At 49.7% G+C, this 19,733-nt stretch overlaps 1 protein-coding gene across 1 annotated transcript in view; it reads right to left on the minus strand.

The window, feature by feature from the left end:
* The window catches only part of TTLL9 (tubulin tyrosine ligase like 9), a 36,722-nt gene extending 17,738 nt beyond the window's left edge, over positions 1-18,984 (minus strand). Inside the window, exons 1-5 of the mRNA XM_026503250.2 lie at positions 18,970-18,984; positions 15,995-16,038; positions 10,392-10,484; positions 8,337-8,448; positions 7,459-7,644 (exon numbers count right to left, since the gene is read on the minus strand). Of these exons, the coding sequence (XP_026359035.1) occupies positions 7,459-7,644; positions 8,337-8,448; positions 10,392-10,484; positions 15,995-16,038; positions 18,970-18,984 (450 nt within the window). The remainder of the gene's footprint in view (positions 1-7,458; positions 7,645-8,336; positions 8,449-10,391; positions 10,485-15,994; positions 16,039-18,969) is intronic.
* Between the last annotated feature and the right edge of the window lie 749 nt (positions 18,985-19,733).

Genomic DNA, 19,733 nt, shown 5'->3' on the forward strand with positions numbered 1-19,733 from the left:
ACCTGCTGGGACCCAGAAGGTCCTCTCCTAGGCCCCTACACGGCAGAAGCGTGTGCACCCCGGCACCCACGGACACACACAGGGACGTCCACGGTGGCACGATTCACAGTGGCTCCAACCTTGAAATTCCCAGGGGGTAGACTCACGCGGTGGAACAGTCTACAGCAGGCTGGCGAGCAATGTGTGCTCGCCCGTGGCAGCCGGGATGGGTCACGCAAACATAATGTTGCCGGAGAGAAACCAGGCCCAGTGCAGCTCTCCCTCCTGTCTCCCGTGATACAAAGTACACAGGCAGACACGTGCATCCATGCTGTTAGGGCCCAAAGGGCAGTGGGTGGGAGAGGGCCTGGGGGAGCTGCTGAGGGGCTGGCACTCCTCCGTCTACGGCCTGGTGCTTGTTACTCAGGTGTGCTCACCTCATGAAAATTTACCAAGCTGCGCCCCCATAACTCGAGCATATTGTTTACTAAACTTCAATTGAGAAGTTTTATAAGGCTCCTGCCTTTTGATCTAGAAGCCTGCACCCCCACCTTCGTTGGCTGCCTTCCCTACAGTCATTCCCTTCCTTCTCTCTGGCCGGCAGAGCCCACCTGTCACACGGAGGCTGAAAAGACCACACACCTGTTTTGTCAGCCTTCCTTGCAGCTCTCGGGAAACTCGTGACTAATTCTGGCCAATGAGACCTACAGAGATATCCACTTGGGGCTTCGGGGCTTCTAAGAATGATTTTCTTCCTTCTTAAAAATATCAGGGTCGGGGCGCCTGGGTGGCGCAGTCGTTAAGCGTCTGCCTTTGGCTCAGGGCGTGATCCCAGCGTTCTGGGATCGAGCCCCGCATCGGGCTCCTCCACTGGGAGCCTGCTTCTTCCTCTCCCACTCCCCCTGCTTGTGTTCCCTCTCTCGCTGGCTGTCTCTCTCTCTGTCAAATGAATAAATAAAATCTTTAAAAAAAAAATCAGGATCAAGGAGGAGGAGAAAGAGAGAGGGAGGGAGGGAGTAAGAGGGAGGGAGAGAGACAAAGAGATGTCTGGCTCCTTTCCTTCTTTCTTTGAATGCTGCAGTCTGAGGAGGTGAGGCCTATAGCTGCCACACAGAGCACAACACACAGAGAACACAGAGTGTTAAGACAGGTAAGAAAGATAAGGAACCTGGGCTTTTAACGGCATCCTTGAGCCCATCCCCAGACCTGGAACTCCCTGGCTTTCGTGTTAGCTGAGGTAATAAAATGCCTTTATTCTTTGAAGCATTGTCAGCATGTTAGCAAACATGCCCGTTCCAGGAGATGCCTTCCTAAGGGAAGAATCCCCAAGAGTGGAAAATAAACTTCCTGCATGGTGATACATCAGGGTTGTTAAGACGGGAACTCACCTACTGTCTAGCTCCAACAGATTGTAGTTTGCAAAAACAGTCACAGAAATATTTCCAGTCCCATAGGTTTTTCCAGAACCTTGCTACCCCCACCCTTCATCGAGAGGTGAAGTCGATGTGCCCTCCCCTTGAATCCGGGCGAGCATTTAGGGCTGTCTCTACTGATTGCATATGGCAGAAGTGACGTTCTGTGGCTTCCAATGCTGGGTCATCCAAGGCAATCCAGCTCCACACAGCTTTGTCTTTGGGCCTGGTTGCCCTTGGAACCTAGCCGCCCTGCAGGGCGGGAGCTCAGGTCATATGGAGGGGCCCCCATGGAGGGCAACTGAGTCTTCCAGCCCTCCACCCTGGCGGAGCTCCCAGCCAACAGCCAGCACCGACTCGCCAGCCGAGTGCACGAGCCAGCTTGGAAGCAGATCCTCCAGCCCTCGCGGGAGCCGTCCCAGCAGATGCTGGAGCAGCCAGGAGCCTTCCCTGTCAGGCGCTGCCCCAACTGGAGGTTCGGGGGCTGAATAAGATGTGATTTTGTCTCCAGTTGCCGAGTCTTGGGGTGCGGCAATAGAACCCGGACACTACTGTCAGGGGAACGGTTTACAACAACGGCAGGTGTTTCCTACGTGCCAGGCACCAAGATTTCCGCACCTCACCTCGTTAAAGCTTTCCCCCAAAATCCTCTGTAGGCATTAGCACTATCCCCATTTTGCAGCCAAGGGAACCGAGGAATAAGGCCAAGCACTCTGTTCAAGGTTACCCGACCAGTAGGCGACTAACTCAGGGAGTTAAATCCGTGCTTCACGAGCCCGAGGCCGCGCACCTCCGGCCGAGTGCCCGCCAGTACACAGACTCACAAGACAGACACGCTCCTGCCCTGGCAGTATCGGTCTTGATGACTTGGGAGTAAAACATATTATTTTTTAAAAAGATAAATTAACTGGAAAATAATAGGAATGGATTATTAGAATGAGCCATACTTTGATTTTGCACCCCCTGGAGCCACTCATGGCCCTTGACCCGCTGCCACGGCCTGCCCTGCCCCTGTGGGCCATTCACACGTGGCATTCATTGTATGGCATTCGCTGGGTGTTACAGATGTGGTTGGTGGTCTACTCAGCAACCCTGAGTAGGGCAAAAAAATTCCCTTTTTTTCTCTGCCAACAGAACCCCATTTGGTTTTTTTGTTCGTTGAATGTAAGCTCTACCCCCCAAGGTGGGGCTTGAACTCACGACCCCGGGATCAAGAATCACAGGCTCCACCCACTGAGCCAGCCAGGTGCCCCCAACAGAACCCCATCTGGATCACCTCTTCCCGGTGGTCCTGGCCTCCCAGGTGGTCCCACGCCCCTGCTGCCACGTGACTGGTGCAGGCACGGGCTAGCAGGTGCCAGGGGAAGTCTGCGGCAGTGACCTCTGGGAAGTTCGTGTCTTCTTCAAAAGGGACACAAGATCAGGGTGTTCCTTTATTCCTGCGGCAGGTAGAGGCACGAGGAAGCGAAGCTAAGGGTGTGGCAGCCGCTTTGAGACTGAGAGGAGCAGCGAACCCACTGGGGTGGGAATTGATGATGCTGTTGAGCTGCCCACCAAGGTTGCTCGATCACCCCTGGAACTGACCTTTCATCATTAAAGGCAACGTCCTGGCGCCTGTAAACTTGAATGAGAAGAGCATTTGTCATCCTACACTAAGATTTTCCCATTGCCTTCCATTATGAATGCAGACAACAAACCATAGTAATATTAGCCACGCCTGCGACTTTACTTTCAAAACATCTCAGTTATTTTTATATCACATGAAGGTTGTTGCGGGTATCTCAAACTATTGTTTATGCTCATTATGACTTTGAAATTATGGTAAGTATGGGTCTGCTATTAGACTGTCTTTAGTTTTTAATGAAACTGCTATGGCATAAAGAAGGGGTGCCTGGCTGGCTCAGTCGGTTAAGCGTCTGCCTTCAGCTCAGGTCATGATCCTGGGGTCCTGGGATCGAGCCCTGCGTCGGGCTAAGCAAGGGAGCCTGCTTCTCCCTCGCCCTCTGCCTGCCGCTCCCCCTGCTTGGGCTCTCTTCCTCTCTCTCTCCCTCTCTGTCAAATAAATTAATTAAATTAAAAAAAAACATGTCATAGTTTGTGTGGCCGTCGTGAGACGCTCTAGCTGGTCTCTAACAGCAGGACCCTGCTGACTGCCCTCAGCGCTGTGCCTGCCTGGCTCCCCTGCAGGGGCTGCTCCTGCCACCGACCAAGGACGGCTGGGACACGAAGCCTGGCCCACTCCAGGGAGACAGGGACCTCCGCTGGCTGGCAGCTTCCCTGAGGCCTCTAGGTGCCTCTCTTCCTCTGCCCTCTCCCTCACTGGGGGTCTGATAACTGTCCCAGCTCCCCCTCCCCTCTCCCTCCCCCTATTCCTTACAGGCAAAACTCCCAGAATGTTCAATCGTGCCTTGGCGTCTGTTTCTCAGAGGACCCAGACTATCCGTTTGTTTGATAACTGTTTTTCAATATAGTTGCTTCCTTTTATAGTCAAATTACTTTAGCCTTTTAAAAACACTCCTTTGGGGGCGCCTGGGTGGCACAGCGGTTAAGCGTCTGCCTTCGGCTCAGGGCGTGATCCCGGCGTTCTGGGATCGAGCCCCACATCAGGCTCTTCTGCTATGAGCCTGCTTCTTCCTCCCACCTGCCCTGCTCGTGTTCCCTCTCTCGCTGGCTGTCTCTATCTCTGTCAAATAAATAAATAAAATCTTTAAAAAAAAAAAACACTCCTTTGTCACAGTGTGAAACAGGATTTTTGCCAGATGCCAGAGAAACCCATGACGTGAGAACAGTGCAGAGCCCCTGCCCTCTTGTCTGAGCTCCCGTTAGTCGGGCTTCTGCTATGTGCTGCCCAAAGCACCCCCAACTCTTAGGACATTGCAGTGAAAAGATCTGAGAAGCTCTGGTGGAGGAAACTCACGAAACAGAAGGTTAAATTCTGTTCTTCCTGTCCTGCAATTTGGACAGACGCCCCCAGAGCTGGGAGCAGCCTAGTGGTTGCCCGGGATGTACATGGCCCTGAGTGAAGGGTTAAACCAGATCTGTAGACACGCAGGGACCGCAGGACAGGCCCCAGGGCTGATGGACAGGCCTGAGCCCTGACAGCCAGACCCTGCCCCCCAGCCACGTGAGGGAGGCTAGACAAGCAAGCGTGGTCCCGTGGTCTGGGTCCTGCCTCCCTCCTGCCTACCCAGAGGGCCTGAGCTGGTGGGAGGGGAGAATGTTCAGATGGAAAAGAAGTTTGAATTAATGCAATTTTTATGTCACCTGGGCTTTTAAATGGCAAAGCCAGGGGCTTGTTCTTATACTCTGAGAGTGATAGCAAAGCTCTGAAAGGGGCTGGGGCTCAGGGTCCGTGGGAAGAGGGGTCCCTGAGGGTGGCATGGAGGGAACGATGCTGCTTATTCCCTTCTGAGTCCAACTCGCCCCCTCATCGCCCCTGCTCTGCTGCCGCTCGCTCGAGAGGAAGATGAAGACTCAGCACGCCCTAGGGAGCCGTGCAGAGGAGACTCCGGAGGGAAAAGGCGGCCCAGTGGCTGCCCTCCCTGGCCCCGCCACGGCAACTATGTGAAAACTCTGGCATGTGGGTGCTCGAGGACAACCCGGCTCACAGAGACAGGCCTTGTGGGAAGAGTGGAGGGATTTGAGATTTTTTTTTCCCTCTATTTTCTAAATTTGGAGTAATGTCCTATTTTTTTTTTTAACACTTTCCCTACCCCGAAGGAATCCAAGCAACAGGGTTTGTGGACTGATTTTGCCCCACCTAATACTCTAGCCCCGTGGATCACAGAGTTCTGTTGCTCCGGAGAACCCTGGCTGTTACAACTGGGACCTTGTTAGAAACTCAAATTCTTAGGCCCCACACCGGGCCTACGGAATCAGACACTGAGGGATGGAGGAGGGGCCTTAATAAGCATTCCAGAAAATTCGCATGCACTCTCAGGTTTGAGAATGACTCCTCCACAGTCTCAGTCCTCAAAGTGTGGTCCGTGGACCAGCAGCAAGGGCCTCCCCTGGGAGCTGGTTAGAGATGCAGGCTCTCGGGCCCTTCACAGACCTGCTGAATCAGCTCCGCCTTGAACCAGATCCCCGATGACTGCGGGCACATTGTGGATTTGGGGAGCACTGGCCTAGTGCTTTCCAGGGGCAAGGGGAGAGAAGGTGTTGCCTGGACTCCCGGAAATCACAGTAAAGCTGGGCAATGACTGGACCCCTAAGTGCCAAGCCCTTTGTATAACTTGTGGACCTCCCGCGTGTAACATGCTGTGAGTTCACCGGATTCTCCCAGCCCTGTCAGGTAGGCACACTCACGAATTCCACTTCACCCACGGCGAGGACGCGGACTTCGAGGGGTGAGGAACTTGCTCGGGGTCAGCCGGCTCATAAGCAGCGGGGACAGAGTTAGAGCCCAGAGCACCCACTCTCCGCACCCCGCACCCCAGACAGGGTGTCGCAGCTCTGCAGGGACGCAGCCAAGATGCCGCCCCTTAATTACAGCCGTCTTGCGTCTGCCTCTAACAAAGGCCGTGGGCTGGGAAAGGAATCAACTTAATACGCGATTGCTCTTCCCAATTAGCACAAATTACCATTTGTCTGGGAGGATAATGCTGGGAGCCAGAACGCCCAGTGGGTTGCTGTTCTCCTCTGCCCAACCCCTTCTGCTCTGGCTACAGAGAAGACATGCAAGCCTCCCAGCAGGCCTCCCAGCAGGCCTCGCCAGGGACAGGAGCAAGAGGCAAATGCTGCTCTGGAACCCGGCTGGGAGCATCCTGGGAGCATCTGTGGTTTTCGTCTGCCCGTCCGAGCACCTGTGCTATTGACTGAGCATCGGCCAACACCGGCCCTAGTCCCCAGCTGCACAAGGAAGGGCTGTCCCCACTCTGCTCCCCACAGCTCTCTTCCTGGGGCCTGGCACGTTCCCAAGCCCGGGAAATAGTAGGAGGCTTTGCTGATGCCATTCAAGGCTCTGGTGGCTTTGTGGTGAGAAAGCAGGCCTGGCGTGAGGAAGAACCGAGGGGCTGGTGGGTACTCTGCCACCCGTGCCCTCCACTCAGTTTCTGGATCCCTGAAGGGTTATCTCTGGATGCAAGGCTTTCCTGCATACAGTTCCCTCTTCCTGGAATGCTCTTCCCTACCTCTGCCCTTGTCCAGGCTGACCCTCTGCCTCCTTCAGGCCACAGCCAATACTAATTCTTTTAATAACAACAACGACAACAGCAGCTGTCACTTACGGAGTGCCTTGTGTGTGCTCTGCCTACAGTAACTCACTTAGTCACACACACGTTATGCGACAGGTACCGCAGTCCCACTTTGCAGATGGGGAAACGGGGGAGCAGAGAAGTTAAGTAATCTGCCTGAGGTCACACAGCTAGTAAGTGGCACAGGTAGTATTTGTACTAAAAGGTCTGGCCTCGGAGCCCAGTCTCCCTTCAGAAAAGCCTGCCGGGCAGCGGGCAGCCTCCTACTGTTTCCTCTCTACTGACACTTAGCACAGCTGGACGCACACATTCGTCCTCTGTATTATCTGGCCCCAGGAAGGCAGAGACCCACTTCGACTCCCTGAGGGCTGCGTCGCCAGCGCCTAGGTCTATGGCTGGCGCATGGCAAGTGCTCAGTGAGTGTTTATGGAATGTTTGAATACACGGGTCTCAGTCTCCTCATCTTTAAAATGAGGTAATAGCTCCTCCCAAGGGCCATCCTGAGAACCAGGCAGCGCAGGTAACGTGCTTGGCATGGCCTGGCCGCCACTGTCCCTCTCCCGTCAGGAAGAGAGGCGGGGATCTGAGCTCCAGCAAGCCTCTGGATTCCCTGCCCTGGTGTCCTGAGGATCACTTGTTCATCCAGTAAACACGCATTGAGCACCTACTGTGTACCAGCTGTCATAGCTACTGGGTCCACACACTGCAAAGAGGAGACGAAGTCAGCCCTCGGGGGGAGGCCGAACCTAAGGCTGAATTGCCAGGCAGAGCTCTGTTTCGGGATGTGCCAGGAGGGATCCCTGCTCTGTCTGGTGCCTGGGAAGCCCCCCTCCCCTCTGCCTCTCCCCCTGCTCCCGGCCCTGGGCACGCACAGGCTTCATGATCCAGGTGATTCCCGGGTTTTTGCGGAACTCCTCCACGAACAGGTGGTACTCGCATGGCATCTCAAAGGTTTTGGGGAAGAAGTCGCACTTGGCTGCCTCCAGCTTTCCAGCCTCACGCTCCAGCTGTTTCCGGAACCGCTTCAGATTCTTCACCATGTAGTTCTTGCGGGTCAGCTGGGCAGCAAGGTGGGGGAGCAGGCCGTGAGTGCTTGTGCCCACTGTCCTGCCCCAGCTCCCAGCCCCACCACCACAGCTGGCCCCCGCAGCCTCTCACCCGCCCAATAACAATCACAGTAAGAGTAACTCCAAGAGCCTGCCGTTCTATAGCAATCCCCACTTCACAGGCCGGAAAACTAAGGCTCAGAAAGGTTAAGTCAGTTGCCCAGAGTCACCCAGCTAACGGAGGCACAGCCAGGATTTGACCTGCACCTGTCTGACTCCCAAGTTCATGTTTCTAACTGCTAAGCTGTACTAACCTTTCAGATCTCAGCATCATTGGCTCCTCCGGTCCCATCTTTGTGTTCTGGTTCCTCCCAGACCTCCCTCCCATCTCTAGACTCCCAGTTGCTCAACTTGCCTCTCCCCTGCAGTCATCATACGGCTCAAAAGTCCTGCTCCTTCGCCCTTGCCCCACCCATCTCCAGTGCTGAAATGCCAACCAGACTGTGACCTCAGTCCCCACCCCAAGGCAGCCTGTGCAGGTACCAGACCCTTATTCTCTCACACTCTTTAGCGCCTCACGGATCTTGGGCACGTGCTCCCCCCCCACCCCACCCCAGCATGTGCCCCACCTTCCCTTCCACTGCTCATTGCCACATCCCGTGACATGAATTGGCCGACTCAGTCCACCGGCCTCCCCAGCTCACCTCGTAGTGGTTCCGGAAGTGACTGATCCGCACGTGCTCGTCCATGTAGGTGTGATCAAAGTTCTCCCGGAGCCAGCTGACGTCACACCAGTAGAAATCCCACTCCCCTTCACTGCGGGTGGGGGGAACAAAGGTCACGGCCTGAGCCGTGCTGGGGGTTCTGGGCCCCAGGGAGGTGACCCGGAGTTAGACAGGGCATGCCCTTTCCAGATGAGAGTCCCCACCACTCCCTCCGGCCCCCGACAACCAGCCAGCCTCACCTGATCATGTGACCTGCCTGGGCGCTGGAAGCATCTCTGTTTCCACCCCCAGCCCACATTACCAAGCAGTGCAGTTAGGTAACATTTTCAAGCCCTTCCCGGTCCAGAAAGCCCTCTTCTCACTGACTCCTCAGAGCAGCCTCCAAAGGCGACAACAGTCTAGAGCCCTCAGATGAGGCTGGCCCTGCTCGCCGAGGCCCTGCAGCACTGGGATTCCTACCCAGGCCTGCCCGACTCCGAATCCCACCTGCTTCTTCACCACCACACTAAAGAGAGGGACAGGACAGCAGGCTCATCTACGGAATCTGATGCCAGGGCTGTGGGGCAGAGACGAAGCGCTTGAAGAATAGGGGGCGGGAAAGACAACTACGCTGCCATGATTGCTTCCAACATCTTCAGTAAAAAATTACAGCTGTGACTGAAGCTCCGTGTGGACGAGACTAGACTCCAGTCCCAGGCAATGGGAATCATGGATTCCCCCAGTTACTCATTAGTTTCCTCATTCATGGAGAGGCTGCTGGAACAGGGTGGAGACGAGCCTGGGACTCCACACACAGACTGACCGGGTGCAGTCCTAGCCCAAGCCCTGACAAGCTGAGTGACCTCAAACATGGCGGGTTTTGCTCTTCTGTGTCCAGTTTTCCCACTTTCAGCAAATGGGTATGATGACAGCACCTCCCAGAAGGTCTGCTCAATGAGTCAGAGGTCATGCAGGTAGAGTGCTAAAGAGCGTCTAACAGGCTTAGCTACTGTTAGGCAACAATATTCACTGGGTGCCATGTCAGGGCAGCTGGCTGCCCTCACCCCTCATACCTATTCTCTCCCTTTCTCTACAGTAACAGGATTCCCAACATTTATCTGGGAAAATGTCATCACGTTCTCCAAAATAAAGATGACATTTTCCAGATTCTCTTGCAGCTAAGCTAAGTTCTGGCCAATGTGAGAGACTTCTAGGCTGTGTTCTTCAAGGGCAGGGCAGGCATTTTCTTGCCTCGTTCCTACCGACTGTGGCTTGGACTCTGGCTGTAAGGCTGGAGCTTAGACTGTCCACCTTAGACGGCGAGGACAAGGGCCTCGCTCAAGGTATAGCAGAATGGAAAGATGGAAGCGGGTGGATTCACACTTCTATACCGCCTCCGAACTTCCTACATCTGGATTTCAATGGGAGACATCAAGTTCTAGTCTGTCAAAGCCTCTTTTACTTTGGGTCTCTGTTACATGCACCCAAACCTTAACCCTAACTTATATTATGGGCCAGGCATTGGATGCTTGTTCATCTCGGTATCCCCAGGGCTCAGCATAGAAGAAGAAATGTAGGCTTGGGGTCAAGTAACTTGTTCAAGGTCACAGAACCAGTAAGTGGCCAGGGAAGAGCAGCCCTTGACCTGGAGCTGCCATCACTGGAAAATTCCAGCCAGCTAGTGGAGTGATGGCTGCATTCCTTGATTCTCCGGAGAGCTCTAAGACCCTGGCTGTGGAACAGTCCAACTGAACCTGGTGTGAACGCCACTCAGACACTTACATGCTGTGTGACCTTCAACAATTGGCTTAATACCTCTGAACGTAATCATATCTTGCTGGATGGTTATAAGGCTTAAATAAGACAGAGGGCATCCGTAAGGCGCCTGACACATTTTGAGTGCTAAATAAATGTTGGTCCCTATCACAGCTCAATTGGGACAAGTCCCAGCAGCCACTCAGGGGAACTGGGAGAAAACAGAGGGAGACAAGGACCTGTGAGGCAAAGGGAAGGAGGGACGAGGTTGGCAGGGAGCGGGGTGGGGAGGTGTCTTACTCCTTTACTTCCACCCATCCTGGCCTGTGGCGAAGGACATCCATGAGAGTATTCATGAGAGTGGTCTTGAATCGGATTGATGCTCTCTGCTCTCTGCAGACAAAGCAACGAACACTTGCTCAGGATCACACAAAACCCTGTACAGGGATGTTCGTAGCAGCTTTCTTAATAACAGTCCCAAACTGGGGGACACCTGGGTGCCTCAGTCGGTGAAGTGTCTGCCTTCAGCTCAGGTCATGATCCCAGGCTCTTGGAATCGAGTCCCACAATAGACTCCTTGCTCAGTGGGGAGTCTGCTTCTCCCTCTGTCTGCTGCTCTCCCTGCTTGGGCTCTCTCTCTCTGACAAATAAATAAAATAAAATAAAATAAATAACCTTTTTAAAAAATAGCCTCAAACTGGTAACAAACCCAGATGTCCTTCAATAGGTGAATGGTTAAACAAACAGTGGTCCATCTATACGATGGAATAACAGTCACCAATAAAAAGGAGTGAAATATTTATACATTCAGCCTAGATTCATCTCTAGGGAATTATGCCGAGTGAAAAAGGCCAATCCCAAAATGTTATTATATACCGTACAATTCTATTTATATAACTTTTAAAAATGACAAAATTATAGAAATGGAGAACAGATGAGCAGTTGTTGGGCGTTAAGGACAGGGTGGGGTTGGGCTGTGGGAGAAGGCAGAGGGAGAAGGAGGGAGTGGGTGTGGCTACACAAGGGTCATGCGAGGGATCCTTGTGGTGATGGGAATTTTCCTTACTGTCCTATATAGTTTTACTCTGTTACCATTGCGGGGAACCAAGTACAGGGCACGTGGGATCTCACTGTATTATTTCTTACAACTGCATACGAATCCACAATTATCTCAAAGTCAGTATTTAATTTTAAAAAATGTAACACATCTTTAGAAGTCTGGATAATGGCTACTTTTGTGGGGGAATGATTGGAAGAGAGCATGAGTGGCATTCTGGGGTGTTGGCGATGTTCTGTTTCCTGCATATTGAGTTAATGAAAATTCATTGAGCTGTAAACTTATGATGTATGCACCTTTCTGTATGTACAACAGAACTCTGTAACAAAATATACCACAAATAAAGTTAAAGGATTGGCTATAGATTAAGATAAAATATTTACAATGCTTACAATCCATAAGACATTAGGACCAAGTACAAAAAGAGCTCCTATAAATCATTAAGAAAAAGACAAAGAACTCAATAGAAAATTGCCTAAGGGATATGAACAGGCAAGTCACAGAGGAGAAAACTTACCAGTATGCATGTGAAAAGACACTCAACCTTCCCAACAACCCAGTAAATTAATATACCAAGGAGAGGGTTTCTGCTACAGGTTACAATATAAGAGGATGTGAAAGACTTTCAGTCCTATAGTCACAACAAGGGGAAAAAATGTACAAAATAAGTATCACACTTGACTACGGGTCTAGTGGAGAGGAATGGATAAAAGGAAACGTGACCAACTGATTCCAGAGAGAAACAAGCCCTTCCTGGGGGAGCAGAGCAATGCTGCAGTTTCTAGGTCTGGGGGTACCTGAGGGCGGGCAAGTGGAGGAATGAGCCAGCCGTGGGGAGACTTTGCAGGCACCAGGAGAAAGCAGCTGAGCTTAGACAATACGTAGGGTGGCCAACCAAATCAAAATCCGGAATATCACCCCGCTTCCAAAACCAAACCAAACCAAAACAACACTGCAGCAAATATGCTTAAGAAAGAAGCAGTAGTTCGGGTGCCTGGGTGGCTCCGTTGGTTAAGCAGCTGCCTTCAGCTCAGGTCATGATCCCAGGGTCCTGGGATCGAGCCCCACAGGCTCTCTGCTTGGTGGGACCCTGCTTCTCCCTCTCCCTCTGCCTGCTGCTCCCCTTGCTTGTACTCTTTCTGTCAAATAAATAAAATCTTAAAAAAAAAAAAAAACAGAAAGAAAGAAAGAAAGAAAGAAAGAAAGAAAGAAAGAAAGAAAGAAGCAGGAGAGAACACAGTAAAGCAGAGAGAAAACCCATACTCCTGCACGTTGATGGGGTGTGTGCATTTGGGCAGCCCTGCCAGAGTTGAATCCAAAAATGAACCCCAAAACCATAAACAACCAGAAAAAACGGAACTGCCATCCAGCCCCCACCCAGGACAAAAGCTCAAAACAGCAGTACAGGAGGCTGGGCTTGGAGTGAACTCAGTGTATTTAAAGCTTCAGTCTAGCCCCTGTTCCACTCAGCTCTAGGAGGCATCGAATGATCAGCCCCCAACCTAACTACTAGTCAGAGGAAAGGGCTTACGGTCTCTGGAAACACAATCTCTCTCTCTCTTTCTCTCTCCACACATTATTCCTTTTGTAGGTCTGAGTCTCCATCTGGTATAATTTTCCTTCAGCCTGAAGAACTTTCTTTAGTGTTTAAATACATGACAAAAATAACAGCACGAAGGACCAGAGGGGAGTAAACAGAGCGTGCTGTGCTAGGGTTCTTGTGTTGTGCAGAAGGGGTATAATATTGATTCAGGGTAGACAGTGATGAGTTAAGGATGCATATTGTAATTCCCTAGAATAGCGGTTCTTGATGGGTGGTCCCAGAATTCCTCAGGGTCTCCAAGCCTTTCAGAGGTTTACAAAGGCCTCTCTTTTCCAACTACGTATCTTTGCGAGGCTGGATTTTCCTCCTATTCTTCAACAGAAACAACATATCACAACAGATTGAATCCAAAAGATTTGGGAAGCCAGATGTTTTCTATTGTGCCAGACATTAAAGAAATTCACAAAAATGTAAAAACAAGTACTACGCGTCTTAGTAAATTTGGGGGAGGGAGAACACAGCTATAGTTCATAAAAATACATTATTTATGCTACCAGGTAGAGTACGTTGTTGCTTTTTAAATAAATTAATAAATATTTTTCAATTTTTTAATTTTAAATTTCTAATATAATATTGATAAATAAAAGCCACACAAAAATTAATAAGAATCCACAATAATTTTTAAGTAGTAAAGAGATCCTGAACTCAATTTTTTTTATTATGTTTAGTTAGCCACTGTATCATCAGTTTTTGATACAGTGTTCAATGATTCATTAGCTGCGTGTAACACCCAGTGCTCATCGCATCACGTGCCCTCCTTAATGCCCATCACCCTGTGTTCCCATCCCCCAACCCCTGTTCCCTCTGAAATCCTCAGTTTGTTTCCTGGGGTCCATAGTCTCTCATGGTTTGTCTCCCTCTCTCATTTCTCCCCCTTCAGATTTCCCTCCCGTCCCCTACTGAGCTCAAATTTTAAGAACCACTGCTCTAAAGTAGTGAAGTAAGGAGTATTTAAAATTTAATCCAAAACAATGAAGACATACAATTTCAAAATCCTTCAGATTGGGGGAAATGTTTAAAATCAGACAAATACCAAGTGTTCCCAAGAATGTACAAATGATAATTACCCTATAATGCTGATGGAACTGTAAATTGGACAAATCTTTAGAGAGCAATTTGGCATATTAAAACTGTCAGGTACTATTCATACACATTAGACTGGCAAAAATCTAAAAGTCCACATTTGGCAACAATGTGCTAAAATTGGAACCTCTTCCTGGGCTGGTAGAAGGCACTCTGGAGAACCACATGGCACTGTTCAGTAAAACTGAATTAGCACGTACTCTAGACCCAGCAGTTCCCTCCTAGCTCTATGCTCCAGATAGATACCCTACATATGCAACTGGGCATTACATGTACAGGGGTGCTCGTTTTGTAACTATTTAGATTTTTTTATAGAAATAACCTGCAACACACAGTTGATGAGCCACCCTTGTTCCTTGGGCGTTCTCCATTCCTGTGCTAGTCAATCAGAAGGCTTTCCACTGCCAGCCCCAGCAGCTCTTTGCCGGAGGGCTTTTTCTGGCCCCCAGAGTCTGCTCGGCCAGTGCTTAAAGCAAATCCAAAGTGCCCCGCCCCCAACAGCACACAACCAATGACAACTGGAGTTGATGGATAAATCCTCCAGCCTCTCATCGCTCCGTTGGGATGACTCTGCCATACGTTTTACTATCTCCTAGGAATCCCCGTGGGACCGAGCCCCACCTGCCCACCACAATAACCCGTCAGTAATGCACCTTTTATCGGTTTCTTTCCCTTAGCTGTCTGACATCCCCTCTTCTCCGCCAATGCTTACTGGAATCACCTTTCAACCTTCCAAATAAACTGCTCTCTCATCCTTGTCTCAGGGTTGGCTTCTGGAGGAAATCAATACTAAGACACAGCCTAAAGGCCTTTCAACAGGAAGTGGAGAAATAACGAGTGGTACACAATGGCACACACACAGTAGTTAAAGCGTATCAGAGCTTCTCACACCAACGAGGAATAAATACTGTAAATAGAGTTTTGTGTGACAAAAGCAGCACGCAGAATAATAATGGTATAACATCACCCATGTAATAAATCACCCAGTCTGATAGTCGTAGCGTCACGCAGCCAGGAGGGTCCATGTCATGCAATTCTGGTCAGTAAGAGAAAAACGTAAGATTGCTAAAGAGGGTGCGTTCTTGGAAAGCATTGGTTCTTTTGATTAAACTAAAGAGAGAAAGAGCTGTGGCTTGAGTCTTCCTTGCCCACTTCTTCCCATCTTGATCTTGACATGAAGGCTGGAGCTGTAGCAGCCACTTGGTGTCCATAGGGAAAAGGTCAAGACCATCACAGAGACACGAGCTCTGACAGTGTTGAACCACTGCACCAACCCTCCAGACTCTGTTACATGAGCAAAGTTATTACAATTTTTTTAAAGCTACTATTAATTGGGTTTCCTATTACTTGTAGCTAAACACATTCCTAATTGGTGTTTGCCCTAATAAAACAGATCCCATGAACTGATGTGCCCTTTGTCTGGCTGGGGCGGGAGTGGGCGTGTAAGTTGAGGGTCAGCACCTAGAAGAGTGCTGCATGACGGAAGGGTCAGAGACCACACATGCCCACCTCGGTGGCAGTGCTGCCAGAAGTGACATTAGAAAGAAGAGAAATATCTAATGAAATAGAATAGACATATCTAAACTCTGTGCCATAGCGCGTGTGATGTAACCTCTTCTGACTCCCCACAAAAAAACTTCGGTCAAGTCTATACCCGGGTTACTGCCGCAGAAGGAAGCAGAAGATGGGGGCAGCGTGGACATTGGGGTTATCAAGCCATCACATGGTTGTTGAAGGAGGCAGGAGGGCGTGGGTAGATACAACATGGGCCCTGGAAACCAACAGGCTCTGCCACTAACTGATCCTACAGTCTTGAGCAAGTTACCTAGCCGCTCTGAGCTTCAGTGTCTCCACCTATAAAACGGACCCAGTAGTGGTATCTGCTTCAAAGGATTGTGGTAAGGACTCAAGGAGCTAATACAACCTGGCACATGGTAACTGCTCAGTGGGTGTTTATTATTATTATCATTATCATTATTGAAGTAAAAAAGGGGTATGGAGAGACAGAAAAAGGGGAGGAAGAAAGGAAGGAAGGAAGGAAGGAATGAAGGAAGGAAGGGAGGGAGGGAGGGAGGAAGGAAGGAAGGAAGGAAGGAAGGAAGGAAGGAAGGAAGGAAGTTAGTTAGTTCTGTGTTTATTAGATGGTGTGGGACCACTCACCGCTCTTTTCCCTTTGACAATCCATGGCCCTTGTAATTTTGATTCTGCAAGGAGAAAAGGAAAGCAACGTAACTGGTCCTGCATACCCACCCTGCCTTCCCAGCTCGATTTACTGCAAATCTGAAAATGCTCAAACCATCAGACACAACACTACCCGGATCCTGAGACGTGAAAGACCGGCCTGGCCAAGTTCACATTGGTCAGCACGTGCCCAGCAACTTGGTCCTCGGAATAAATCTCCAAGTATTCAAGAACCCACTTTATGGGATTGTTCCACAGGCATGAGTAGTCGAGTGAATACCTAGTTTTCAGTGCTCCAAAGGTCCAACCCTGAACCCCAGTTTTGAGGCCTGAACTCAGCAGGCTCTGTGAGAAGGAACTGAAACTTGAATGTTTGATTAGATCCATGATCCAGAAGGGGGCTGGGCCAAAGACTCAGAGAGAAGTTAATTTCTTCCAACCAAAATGGACCTTTCAAATCCTCAACAGGGGGTGGGGGTTGGGCATTATTTTGCTTCTACCATGCCTAAAACAGTTTGGCCTTTAGTCCTAGTAAGACTGATTCCCAATGGCAGGTATGAAGAAAGAAATCAAAACTGGTCTTGTACAGGATGACCATTGCAACTTGGACAGACTTGTCATCAGCATTAGTTTTCTATGCAGTAAGCATGCCAAATTACCACAACCTTGGTGGCTTAAAATACACCACATTTATGTCTTGCATTTTCCATGGGCCAGGAGTCTGGGCAAGGCTTAGCTGGATCTTCTGGCCAGGTCTTACAATCCTACAACCAAGGTGATAACCCAGGTTATGGTTCTCATACATGGGCTTGGGGTCCTTTTCCAAGATCATCCAGATTGTTGGCAGAGTTCAGTTGCTCGGGGTTGCAAGACTGAAGTCCCTGTTGACTTGCTAGCTGTTGACTGGGGACTGCCCTCAGCAACTAGAGGCCCCCTGCAGTTCCTTTCAACGTGGCCCCCTAGGCAGTTCACAACATGGATTTTTGCTTTCCTCCAGGCCAGCAGAAGCTCATCCCTCTGACCCCCAACCCTCCCCACTCCAGATCAGCCACAATAGAGTCTTATATGATGCATGGTATACAATCATGGTAGTAACTATCCCATCAAATTCACAGGCTCCACCCACACTCAAGGGGAGGGAATTCTACAAGGTGATCTAGGGGCCTTCTAGAATTCTGCCTACCACACCATCCTATTCCTCAAAGAGCCAGTGGAAAGGATAGAGGATACTGCTTTATGAAACTGATAGAAATTAGTTTCTACAAAAGCACATGAACTCTTAACCTAGTAGTACATTTAAGCCCCTAGCGCTAGTAAGGTGTCCTACTCTTTTTTGATTATATCTTTTATACTCTTTCATGTTTTCAGTTCTATTTTCCTTATGTTTATCCAGTTGTTGGTTGAAAAACTTTTCCTGGGGCGCCTGGGTGGCTCAGTTAAGCATCTGCCTTTGGCTCAGTTCATGATCTCAGGGTCCTGGGATCAAGTCCTGCATCACGCTCCTTGCTCAGCAGGGAGCCTGCTTCTCCCTCTACCTGCCGCTCCCCCTACTTGTGCTTTCTCTTTCTGACAAATAAATAAATAAATAAAATCTTTAAAAAATTAAAAAATTGAAAAATTTTCCTTTCTCCACTGAATTGCATTGATTCTTCTGTTAAAATACAGTTGACTGTGTATATGTAGGTCCATCTCTAGACTGTTTTATTATTTGTCTACCCTTACGTTGCTACCACCCTATCTTAATTACAATAACTCTCTAGTAAATTTTGAAATCAGGTACTGTAAGTCCTCTAACTTTGTTTTTTTCAAGATTGTCTTTGTAATTGGGGTCATTTGCACTTCAATATAATTTTAGAATCAGCTTGCTGATTTTTAACAAAAAAAGTGTGTTGGGATTTTATTGGGATTGTACTGAATCTACAGATCATTTTGAGAAGTGACATCATCAAGTATTGAGTCTTCCAATCCATGAATATGGTCTATCTCTATTAATTTAAGTGTTCTTTAATTTCTTCCCACAATATTTTCTAGTTTTCAGTACAGAAATCTTGGACGTTTTAAATTAAATTTATTCATAGGTATTTGATTTTGTGACGCTATTTTAAATAATATTTTTAAAATTCCATTTTCCAATTATTTCATGATAGAATATTGTGGTAGGCAAAATAATGTTCCCCCAAAAGATGTCCATGTCCTAATATCCCAGAACCTGTAAATAGGTTACATTACAAGGGGAAATTAAGGTTGCAGATATAATCAACTGACTTTAAAATGGAGAGATTATCCTGGATTGTGTGAGTAGACCCAATGTAATCACTCGTTTTTTGTTGTGAGAGGGAATTAAAGAAATGGGGGTGCCAACTCATGAGAAGTAGAACACGGGATAAGAAGCAGGCTAGTGGGGGGGGGGGAGAGTGTTGGATTCTAGAGTAATTTATTTCCCCTCTTTGGGTCGCATTTTTCCCATTTTAAAGTGGGGGAGTTGGCCCGTGCACTCCTAAAGGACAAGGACTTGTCTGATTCACCTCTGTGTCCTTACTGGTCAGCACTGGGCTCAGTTTAAAGAAGGCACTGATTAGCGTTTTAGGACGAATGTGTTACGAATGGATGGGTGGGTAGGCAAGAGGGAGGCGGGATGAACGGATCTCTAAGAGCTTTTCCAGGTCAGGAAATCGAAAATTCTGAGGTTCCCCCAGGGTCACACAAATCGTTGAGTACAGTTTAGAATCCCAGATTTTCCTAACTTTCCCGCCAGCAAGCCTAGTGGTGGACTCGCGCAGCACCTCCGGCGGCGCGCGGTCAACCGGAGCTTGAAGTCCTTTCTCCGTATTCATCATTTTCCTCCCACTCTATCCGGAATCACTCCGCGGGGACCCCCCAAGTCGGAATGCCTCCGTGGCCTCCCTTCCTTCTCTAAGGACGATGAAAGCATCTGGATCCCCTGGCACTCTTACCTTCGGGCGCGACATGGTAGATTCCCGAGGGCCGGACCCAAACCGCCACCTCGCAGCGCTCAAGCCTGTGCGTCCCGTTGTCAAGGCGACGGAGGGCGCCCAGACCCGCCGCTCTGATTGGATGAGCCAAGGGCCCTCCTCGCCGCGTGGTTCGCAGGCTAGTGTCCGATCCCAGTCCCTGAAAGGTCTTGCGCGCTAGAGCGGCCCAGACCTCCTTACTCGCTTGACCTTTCTCTTTCTCTTTCTCTCCCAGCCCCTCTCTCCCGCGACCCTGGGCCGCCGCACCTGGCCAGAGACTGGCTGCCCTCGGCGGGCACTGACTGCCCAGCGCCTCCTCCAGCTGCCTTTCGCTAGACCTACGAGCGCTCAGTCTGTAAAGTTGTCAGCTTTTCCTTACTTGGTACCTCACTAAGTCGCCTTGTCATTTGCTTAGTTGGTCATGAGGCCAATCAGTCACTTGTTTTTTCTCGGCCACTCTCTCTAATTCTTGGGCACCAACTAGATGCCAGGATTCACCTCAACACATGTAGTAACCTCCTGACCAGTCTGCCAGTAACCACTCTTGCCCTATCCGTTGGAGTTCATTCTTGGTACTGCAGTTGAAGAGCACAAATTTGTGAAGAACACAAATCCGATCCAGTCTCTCCACTGCATGTAACCTGAAGTAGCAGTTTATTCATCATTGCACCCTGAATTGGCTCCCTGCCTTTCTCTGCCTCGCTTCTCCACTGCCCTGGGATCTATACGCCAACCATAGCTGATTA

The sequence above is a fragment of the Ursus arctos genome, unplaced genomic scaffold (genome assembly GCF_023065955.2).
Source record: "Ursus arctos isolate Adak ecotype North America unplaced genomic scaffold, UrsArc2.0 scaffold_16, whole genome shotgun sequence".
NCBI classification, from domain to species: Eukaryota; Metazoa; Chordata; class Mammalia; order Carnivora; family Ursidae; genus Ursus; species Ursus arctos.